The sequence below is a fragment of the Cornus florida genome, unplaced genomic scaffold (genome assembly GCF_030987335.1).
Source record: "Cornus florida cultivar Cherokee Brave unplaced genomic scaffold, ASM3098733v1 CherokeeBrave_3.0.0_Hap2_Chr07, whole genome shotgun sequence".
NCBI lineage: Eukaryota > Viridiplantae > Streptophyta > Magnoliopsida > Cornales > Cornaceae > Cornus > Cornus florida.
This window is the reverse complement of record NW_026775577.1, coordinates 76,412,804-76,424,040: the sequence shown is the minus strand read 5'-3', so window position 1 is coordinate 76,424,040 and position 11,237 is coordinate 76,412,804. Positions and strand designations below refer to the sequence as shown.

The 11,237-nt window shown below is 42.8% G+C and overlaps 1 protein-coding gene across 1 annotated transcript; it reads left to right on the top strand.

Annotated features, from left to right (window-relative positions):
* Positions 1-970: 970 nt before the first annotated feature.
* LOC132266323 (uncharacterized) lies at positions 971-1,846 on the top strand. The gene has a single exon (XM_059767177.1). The coding sequence runs from the start codon at positions 971-973 to the stop codon at positions 1,844-1,846; it is 876 nt and encodes a 291-aa protein (XP_059623160.1).
* The last annotated feature ends 9,391 nt before the right edge of the window (positions 1,847-11,237 follow it).

Below are 11,237 nucleotides of genomic sequence, written 5' to 3'. Positions count from 1 at the left end.
TAATGTACAAATCAAGCCAGACATGACAGGTGCAGAGAGCTGAAAATGGCTTAAAGACCAAAATCATCAAGCATGAAAGAATAGGCACCATTTAGTCAAAAATACTATGTCAGACATACTTGTATCTGCCTATAGAGGGATGTGCAAGTTAGTCAACCTTTCCAACTGGTGGTTAGGAAAAGTCACTTTCAGCTTACAACCAATCAATTTCTAGAGAAACGGTTGAAAGGGACAACACCAGGTGGAAGCCTCTATAAATACCCACTCAAGCATCACAAGGAAGAGGTCCAAGACCATTTCTAAAGTTCAACCTTTAGCATTCCTATCATTTAGCACTTAGCTTTTATTTCATCAAGCTCAGTTTAGCACTTAGCTTTTATTTCAGCAAGTTTAGCTTAACACTATCAGTTTAGTACTTAGTTCATCTTCCAGCATTTAATACTTTAGTTTCCATTTCAATCAAGAGTTTGTAATTCATTCATCATTGTAATCAGTCAAGTTCAATGAAGAAAGGTTTGCAGATTCAGGTATATTTATTGTCCAGTTAAGTTGCTTCTAATTCATGTTTATCTTGAGTGTTTAAAGTCCTTTCTTAAAGGCAATAGCAACCTTAAGGAGAGGGTCATTCCTACTCTCCAACTTTCGCCTGAATCACCTTAGGTCGGTGACCCGACTCGATAGGAATAGTTTGGCAAGAAATATTCGAGTCCATCAGGACTCTGGCACGCCCGCGTTCTAGGTCAGCCGTTCATTGGCTAGCGACCTCAGACCACTTTGTGAGCCAAACAACTTTGGCACGCCCGGTGGGACTTGTTTTTATTTGTGAATGGTCATCGAGACTAGGTCATAGACTCAGACTTCAGCTGGACAAGCTAACCCTCAAAGGGAAGATCAGGAAGAAAATCATCCTACTCCCATCATGCAAGATTCCAGGTCTGAGCATGAAGAGGGACATCAGGCCAGCCACCAAATGGCGGCCGAAAGTGTCATCAATATGGTGACACGATTTGAAAGTAGAGTGGAGGCTTCCCAACGCCAAGTCGCTTGGGAAATCAACAAAAATATGGATCCATTGGTGGCTTCATCCCATATGACTAATACTCAGCTCCAACAGCTGAATGAGGTGATTAATGCCCTAGTGACTCGTATTGATAGGCAGGTTATTGCTCAGCCGCCTAGGTTTGAAAACCAGAATGATAGACCCGTGGACCAGTTTCTTCCTCAACAAGTTGGTCAACCAAAAAGAGGTGCCCAGCCACATCCTATGGTTAATGGTCCTCGACCAGTAGCTCCAATTCCACCACAAGTCCATCCAGTAGAGCAAGGAGTGAATGGTCATCAACAACCAAGATGGAGGAATCATGACCAACCTAATGGTCGGCCTCCTCATTTTCAACCTCAAGTCTTGCCACCTCAGGCTGCGAACCCAGGGGGGCAAAAGGGACATAACCCTTGGCCCAATGTCCCTTTTCAGAACCAAGTCCCACCTATGGTCATGACTAGGGAGCAATTGGCTGAGGTCATACAAGAACAGTATGGACCAGCTTTAAAAAGGGCTACTCGACCTACTTTTAGGCACCCATTTCCTGACTGGATAGATCGGATGGATCTTCCCCAAAATTTTCGGGTGCCAAACTTTGCAACTTTCTCAGGAGAAGACAACCAATCGACTCTTGAGCACATTGGCCGTTTCACATTAAAATGTGGGCCACTCAGCAACAATGATTGGTATAAAATGAAGCTATTCTCTAACACCCTCACTGAGACTACCTTCAAGTGGTATCTAAACTTGCCACCAAATTCCATCCACACTTGGCAACAGATGCAGGATGTGTTCCATGATTAGTTCTATAGGACAGAACCAGAAGTCTCTATGTCCAACCTATCTAGGATCCATCAGTTGCCAAATGAGGATGTTGAGACATTTTTGGCTAGGTTTAAGAAGGCACGAAATAGGTGCCAACTTACTTTGCCTGAAGAAGAGTTTGTCAACTTAGCCCTTAGCGGTTTAGACTTTGAATTACGAAAGAAGTTCGAGGGTACTCATTTTGGAGATTTGTTCCAATTAGCCGATAGGGTTACCAAGTATGAAAAAATCTTACGAGAGGAAAACGAGAGGAAAAACTCCTCTCGGGGGACCTATTATAAGGACCCTAATTATGAAATACACATGGTTGATACAGTATATGATGACCTAGAGGTCGATGCTGTTGAAATTATTTCAAAAAAACCATATGTATGTAAAGCTTTAGCTAAGCCCTTAGAGACTGTTAGCGGTGTTCAACCCTCATCATCTTCAGCCAAAAGGAATATCTTTGAGGTTGGCAAACAATATGCTTTCGATATAAGTAAAGCAGAACAAATCTTTGACCACCTGTTGTCTGATAAAATTATCAAAGTCACTGGGGTACATAAAATACCTTCAGCTGATGAAATCAAGGGTCGAGAGTATTGTAAATATCATAACTCCTGGAATCACGCAACTAATAATTGTGTTGTCTTTCGTAATGTGATTCAGGCACAGATCGAGAAGGGGGCATGGAAGTTCCCGGAGAAGAAGAAAGAGGTGATGAGCGTTGACAGTGATCCATTCCCAGCCTTGGTCAGCAGTAACATGGTCGAAATCTCAATGGCCAGCAGGCCACGGAGAAGAATTGATTTTGAGGATACTTCAGCTAACAGAGAAAGCAAGGCTGAAGGAAAGAAGCCAATGGGTAAGGAAACTCCAAGATCTAAGGATGACTTAGAAAAGGAGTTACAGGAGGCTCAACTGGCACTGATCAAGCAAGGTTTATGCCCTAAATGCAAGACAGACATTGGAAGGGACCGAGAGAGGTTCCACAGCGACACTCGGGGACGTCCTGGAAGTTCACGTCATGAAAACAGACCTAGGTCACCCTCGTCTAGGGTGCCTATGACAAGTCGATTAACATGGCCTGATAGAAGGTCTAATACCAATGAGCATCACAAGCGAATGCGAGAAGTGAACCCCAACAATCGGTCAAGGAAACTTTACTCATGCTGTCTGGAAGCCTAGAGAGTATAACTCAAATGTGGCTTGCCAAGCTGAGACATCAGTTGACCACCCAAACCATAGGCAAAGGACGGTCAAGCCACCAGTCACTGACGATGGTCGATGGTCAAGGGTGAGTCATCCAAAGTTCTCTAGGGTCAGGGATATCCCGCCAGCATTCATGACTCGCACTCAAGTAAGACGGTGGCAGCGGATGAAACCTGAGTTAAAAAGAATGGAAGAAAAATATTCAGCTCCACAACCAGAGAAGGTGACTTTGCTTAGGAGAGAACTTATCAAGCAAGATTCAAAAAGTGATCCGAAAGGAAAATCCAAGGAAGATAGTGCAGACGGAAATGGATGTACTGAAGAGAAATGTGCGTCTTCTTCCATGAAAGAAGCTGAGGATGAAGCAGGATTTGGTGATGACGAACTCGACCTGGATGAGCAAGATGATGGTTCAAAGGGTATCAAATTTGGTTCATTTGAAGGAATTGTGAATTGCAATATGGTTCTTACCTTGCCTCATATTTTTGAGGCTAAACCTGATCAACCCTCCGCTATGGAAGGAGACGTCGAGGTGATCGATGATGAAGGGCAGGAAGTTCCACAGATTATTGAGAACCCATCTGAGTTGATCTCTGAAGATAAGAAACAGAAAGTCGTTGTGATAAGAGCTAAACCACGAGATAATGAGTTAGTGACCATTGGGAGAGATCAGGCGGCTAGGGTGATTTTTGAGAAGCCTTCTGCGGCAATGTCTCAACACTTGAAACCACTCTATATCAGAGTGTTCCTAGAAGGGATGCCAGTGTCTCGGGCATTGATAGATAATGGATCTGCGGTTAATATCCTTCCGATGAACACCATGAGGTTGCTACAAAAAATGGAAGATGACTTAATTCCCACTGACTTGACAGTCAGTAATTTCATGGGGGGCAGAGCCAGGACCAGAGGGGTGGTCACCTTGGAAATGACAGTTGGAAAATGTAAGACCATGACTGCATTCTTCGTAGTCGATGCAGGGGCGGCTTACAACGCTTTGATTGGGCGTGATTGGTTATACCCACATTTCTGCATCCCTTCTACCCTCCAACAATTTATGATTTTCTAGGATGGGGATGAAATCCAAGTCATATGGGGAGACAATAAGCCTTTCGAAGCTCGGGTCCATGTGGCTGATGCAGTTTTATATGAGGAGGAAATAGGTCCTGTGAGGCTCATTGGTTGTGACAAGTATGGCAAGCCTGAGAAGGCGACGATGAGGAAAAATCTGACAGACGGGGACTTATCCGATTTATTCAAGGAACTATCAAGGCCAAGTGTTATCTGCGAGCCAAGGCCGATAGTTGAAGTTGAAGAACAACAAGTTGTTAATGGACCAAGCCCAAAAGGAGAAGGAGAAAATGCTAGCATTTAAAGCTAGCATGGCACGGTTGAGAGCATATCTCGCCGAAAGACGGGCAATGTTGTGGAGTGATATGTCGGCCAATATGGCCGAAATCATAGAAGAAGGTGAGTCAGGGGATTGTCAAGATGTTATTCAGCTAGAAGAGCTAGATGCAGCTCCAGCTAAGCTAGAGGATCTAAAAGCCGATGTTCAGGATCCCTTGTTGGAGATCAATTTGGGAGCAGAAGAAGAGCCTCGGCCAACCTACATAAGTGATCTTCTAGAACCTGACTTTAAAGCTGAACTGATCTTGTTGCTTAGAGATTATAAGGATTGTTTTGCTTGGAATTACACTGAGATGCTGGGATTACCAAGGCAGCTAGTCGAGCATCGACTACCTATAAAAGAAGGTTTTAGACCGTTCAACCAAGCGCCTAGACGTATGTCAACAGAAGTGACTATGAAAGTGAAGGAGGAAATTGAGAGGTTGCTTAAAGCAGGATTCATTCGGACCACAAGGTATTGTGACTGGCTATCCAATATCGTTCCCGTGGTTAAGAAGAATGGAAAGATTAGGGTGTGCGTAGATTTCAAGAATTTAAATTTAGCTACTCCAAAAGATGAGTATCATATGCCCATGGCCGATCAATTGATTGATGCGGCCGCCAAGAATGAGATTCTGTCATTCATGGACGGTCACTCAGGATACAACCAGATATTCATAGCAGAGGATAATGTTAACAAAATGGCATTTAGATGTCCGGGAGCCATAGGCACTTTCGAATGGGTGGTGATGCCTTTTGGTTTGAAGAATGCCGGAGCCACTTATCAACGAGCTATGAATGCAATCTTCCATGACATGATTGGGAAATTTATGGAAGTATACATTGATGACGTCGTGGTGAAATCAGCGACAAAGGCGAAACATCTGGCCGACTTGAGGAGATCATTTGAGAGAATGAGAACCCATGGTTTGAAGATGAACCCACTTAAATGCGCCTTTGGAGTGACAGCAGGGAACTTTCTAGGGTTCTTGGTGCATCGGAGGGGTATCGAGATCGACAAGAATAAAGCTAGGGCGATCATCGACGCTCAACCACCTCGCAACAAGAAGGAGTTACAAAGACTGATTGGTCAAATCACATACTTGGGAAGGTTTATTTCAAACCGTGCTGGAAAGATCCATACCTTTTCTCCGCTCTTAAAGCTCAAATCAGAGGAAGACTTTCGATGGGAAAAGCATCACCAACATGTGTTTGAATCAATCAAGGAATATCTTGCTAACCCTCCTGTCCTTATGCCACCTAGGACACTGGCTAACACTTCACTAGTGCTGAAAATATCTGTAGCAATGATCTCGTTGACGAGATTTTGAACAATCCCAGCCCGACTGGAAGATTTATTACTGGCCAGAATTGCCGTGTTCTCAGCAACAATCGTTATGTTCTTATTACCACCCATTGGCTGAGAGCCTAAGGTAAGGAAAGAATGAAACTAAATTAGAGAATAACCAGTGAAAAGGTTAATGGAAGCCAAAATTTTGGTTTACTGACGAAAAGGAAATTTCATTTCAAAATACTCACTGGTCAACTGGCCGGAGCCGACGTATTTACAACGGCAATTGTTGGATTTCTTTTGATACCCTTTATCTAAAATCTAGCAAAAAGGGGTGAGCAGACCTCTAAATAATAGCTGTTATCAGGAAATTACAACAATTATTGGCTTATAATGAAAATAGATGATACTAATTTTGTTTATAATCATGTTCAAGTCAAGTTAAGGCCACTTAATTCAATACTCCAGATAAAACGCCAAGATTGATTTTTATGTTTGAGCCATTGGTGTACATGTATATATGTATAAACATGTATCTGAAGAAAATGCAAGCACATACCAGTAGTCGCCATTTTCGGCGTGGTGACGATCTTTGATTTGTTCCTTAGCTTTTTAGATTTCTCTGGTGACAGAAAAACAAGGAACCAACTGCGCAACAGACCATGGCTTATTCAATATCAAATGAGCAGTTTCTCTAATGATGGGTTGGTCTGTATCCACCTTAAAGATTGCTGGACCTTCAGTTTTCACGAACCAGTTTGTAAACCAAGAAGCTCCGAGAATGAACCAAGAATTTGAGAAAAAAGATAAGTAATCTTTTTGGAGTTTAGTGTTTTTTATATTGTGGAGGCTGTTTGGAAGATATGGCGTATCAAGAATGAGTTTTTATAACTCATCAACTTTCAAGATGGTGACGAAATAATTGGAAGCAGTTAAAGTGGCGACTGATAGCCAAAAATCCGGTCACGTGGGAGATCCAAGTTAAGCAGAATTGGGATTTGAAACTGTAGGTTTTAGTGTTTTGCCTATAGAAAGTAGTGGGTTAGAGAGGTTGCAATCAGTTGACTTCTTAATAAAAGTGATACCTAAGCTCCAATTATTTTATAAAACCCAAGCGCCGAATACTACAACAGCAAGCAACGGCGCATTGAGCTCCCAACACAGTCGTCCAAATGAAACATCAAGTCCGTTCACGTGCTCAAGTACATGTCAGTACATATCTTTGACAGGCAATTTAATTTATTGGTCAATGCCCATTAGGAAATAGGTTTGCATGATGGTGGTTGGATGGATGATATTGCATGCATGCATGACGCATAAAGTGAGTATCTGTATATTTATATTCATATTACATATGTGTATATCTACAAAAACACCATACCATTGAAGACTTATCCAGTTCAATACCCGCCACCTAAAATCAACATAGTTCCGGCGAAACTTCAGAGACAAGTTTAAGCCGCCGACGAGATTTCTGTGATTGCGGCGAGGTCCAACCCACTCCGGTAAGTTTCAGTTGGTTGCCGGTGCAAACTATAGGCGATAGCTCAGCCCACTTAAAACCCAAGACTGTTGGGTGCACGGATGATGAAGAACGGCGTGAGTATCATCTCCGGCAATGATGCCGCCGATGGGGTGACAACACCGTAGCTGGTACTGGAAACGGTGTTTAACGTTTTTGGTGATTAATGTTGGTGTTTCCAGTCACCATCTCACCTCGCGATCACTTGGACGCCGGCGATGACTCCATCAAGCAGCCCATCAGTGCCGATATTTTCTTCATGTCTAACCCCGTGTCGGAGATGAACAGATGTTGGTTCTTTGGTTGACGACTCTGGAAGTTTGTAGCACCAAATACGTCACCGGAGAGTTGCCCATGCATGCAGTTCACAAAGCTCGCCAAAATCATCGCTGGGAATGGACGCCATGCCATGGAGTTCATGCTTCAGTTACTTTGTGCTTTTCTCGCCCAACTAAGTCGCGAGCTTAAGGGAGAAGACAGCCAGAGCCTTCATGATCGCCGGATTCATACACCGACGGCGAGTCCATCTACGACAGTGGGATCGACGGCGAGAGCTTCATGGTTGATGCCGATTTAGAAATGAACGGATTATAGTCTGTTGTTGGTGACGATTTTAGCAAATTGCTATGGTAAGCCCATTGCTGGAGGAGTGGCCCATGCAATTTGTAGGACTCACAAATGATATAAAGTGTCCATTGTTGTTGACCAGGTGCTCACAAACTTATTGGTTGAACAGAAAGTTGTTTCGCACTGGAATAAATGGTTGGACCCGTTTTGATTTTCCAACTGGGGCAGTGCGAAGTCCATCCAAAGCCGTCAGGTATGGATGAAGGACGACGGCACCATCTCCGGCGGTGACGCTACCAAAGAGAATGACGGTTTGTGCTTGCAAGGGAACCTTAGACGTTTTTCCAGCGGCAAGTCCATCTACTGCAATAGGTTCGGTGGTGGTGACTTCATAAAGAAGATAACCAGTGTCGACATACTTCATGGCCAACATCATTCCAGGTTAATGGAAAATATTATTATTTCTGGCCTTTCTCATTGTCTATGAACAGTGCATCAGGTTATAGTTTAACTAGGGTTGTTACAGAAGAGAATGTATCAATAACCTGATACACTGTTGAACCGTGAAGACGATGGCAAGTTATTGTGCAAACAGACCCATCACCGTTGGAATTTATCATGCGGTTTACAGAAGCTCGCAGTTGTTAAATGTATATATATACACACATATAAATATGTATATATATATATATATATATATATGAACCTTCGTGATCAAGATTCTTGGTCCATAGTAGATTCGGTTAAGCAAACGAGTTGAAGCTCACTGAAACCCAAAACAGCGAGGAGCCAGACAGAAAGTTTGGAAATGGTTTGAACGTGATTATCACCATTTGCAGGTTTGATGACAACAAAGGCGGCTGCTGTAGTTATTGTAACAGAAGATGGGCGATGACGGTGAGGGTGACAACGTTGTGCTTGCATGGAGACCTGCATGTTTTTCTCCGGTGGCGAATCTATCCACGGTGATAGGTTCGGCGACTTCTTGAAGAAGATAATCGATGCAACAATCTCTCTACGGCCTACGCAGTTCCTGGGCAAACTCATTGCAGCGCTTTGCGATACAAAGGTTCGTAAATCACAGGCCCATCGCTGGTAGAGTCTACCATACAGTTTGCAAAAGCTCACAGCCGTCATATATATACATATATATGTGTGTGTGTGTTCGTTGTTGCTTGGGCTTGACGAGGTCCCGACACTCACATGAGTCAGTTTTGAAGCCCACCCGAAACCCAAAACTATTGGGTATGAATAATGGACAAAGGTGGGAACACCATCTCCAGCACTATGAAATAAACCTGGAATCCATGGTCAAATCGGAAGAGGGCGTAACAACTCTTGGTGTGATACACATGGAACCTGGTATATATATATATGTATATATGTATATATATACGTATACATATGTATGTATCAGATTTTAATTTCATTAGGGATTGGGGGCTGTTAAAAGGTGCAACACTGCAACATCATGTGATTTTATGGTGCTATTTGTTTTAAATGGTTTCCTTTAGTTCTCTCTCTAAGAATGTTCTTTAGCTGCTGTTATGTTCTGTTTCGGTGTGTTTGTTTCTTTTGAAGCTTGAGCAAGTTGGAAGCTTCAAAATGGCCAAGGTACAAATGGCCATGGCAAAGAGATGATACATAGTTCTCTTCCAATTAATAAATGGTTTTGGTTATCCATACATTGAAGGCAAAAAATTGGCCTTGACTGGTCCCAGGCTGAACATAAACACTGGCCAAAATAAATACAACTCTACAAAAATTTGGTATGAACCCATTTTCATAGAGTTGGGGGGCAGTTGTTAACACCTAAAATATAATTCGAAGCAATCATGCCACGTGGTCAGAAATCATGAAGTCTGAACTTTGGGTCGACCCATGGTCATCAGGGCGAGAGATTAATTTCTAATTATGGCGATCTGATTTAAGGCTGAGAATGAAGAAGAGTGGAATTTTTAGGCCATTAAGACTGATATGAGGTTTTGAGCTCATAACCGGCCATGATTGAGAGTCTCAGTCACTATGGTTATGACTCCCAGTCTCAATGGTCATGATCATGAGTCTTAGGCCAAAACCTTCTCAGTCATCTTGGTCATGAGAGTCTCAGTCTCATGGTCGTCAGTTTTAGGGCAAAATCTTCTCAGCCACTATGGCTATGACTCCCAGTCTCAATGCTCATGATCATGAGTCTTAGGCCAAAACCTTCTTAGTCAACCTGGTCATGAGAGTCTCAGTCATCATGATCATGAGTCTTAGGCCAAAACCTTCTCAGTCATCCTGGTCATGAGAGTCTCAGTCATCATGATCATGAGTCTTAAGCCAAAACCTTCTCAATCATCTTGGTCATGAGAGTCTCAGTCTCATGGTCGTAAGTTTTAGGCCAAAATCTTCTCAGTCACTATGGTTATGACTCCTAGTCTCAATGGTCATGATCATGAGTCTTAGGCCAAAACCTTCTCAGTCATCTTGGTCATGAGAGTCTCAGTCTCATGGTCATAAGTTTTAGGCCAAAATCTTCTCAGTCACTATGGTTATGACTCCCAGTCTCAATGGTCATGATCATGAGTTTTAGGCCAAAATCTTCTCAGTCACTATGGCTATGACTCCCAGTCTCAATGGTCATGATCATGAGTCTTAGGCCAAAACCTTCTCAGTCATCCTAGTCATAAGAGTCTCAGTCATCATGATCATGAGTCTTAGGCCAAAACCTTCTCAGTCATCCTGGTCATGAGAGTCTCAGTCATCATGATCATGAGTCTTAGGCCAAAACCTTCTCAGTCACTATGGTCATGATCATGAGTTTTAGGCCAAAACCCTTCTCGATCACTATGGTTATGACTCCAAGTCTCAATGGTCATGATCATAAGTTTTAGGCCAAAATACTCTCAGTCACAACTTTCTCAATCACAACGGTCATGGTCAGGAGACCCTCAGTCATAATGGTCATGATTATGAATCTTAACCAAGATTTCTAGTCACTATGGCCATGATCAAGACTTATGACCAAATATGGTCATGATCAGGGGTCTCGGGTCATAATCACTTGAGGAATCTTTGGGGTAATTCAAATAAAGACCGATTGTGAATCCCAATGTTTCAAGAACCCAACAAGTCGGGTCTAGAAGTTTGAGGAAAGCTTGAAATAGAAAAGGACAACTTGACAATGTTAGAAGTTCAGAACCACAGATGGAAGGCTCTCACCAACATCTGATGAGGAAAGTCAGGATTGTCAGTAATCAGATGACTCCAGGCTAATGTACAAATCAAGCCAGACATGACAGGTGCAGAGAGCTGAAAAAAACCAAAATCATCAAGCATGAAAGAATAGGCACCATTTAGTCAAAAATTCTATGTCAGATATACTTGTATCTGCCTATAGAGGGATGTGCAAGTTAGTCAACCTTTCC

Bases quoted from the DNA above. Each gene is read 5' to 3' on its own strand.
- LOC132266323 (XM_059767177.1), top strand. From the start codon at position 971: ATGGCGGCCGAAAGTGTCATCAATATGGTGACACGATTTGAAAGTAGA.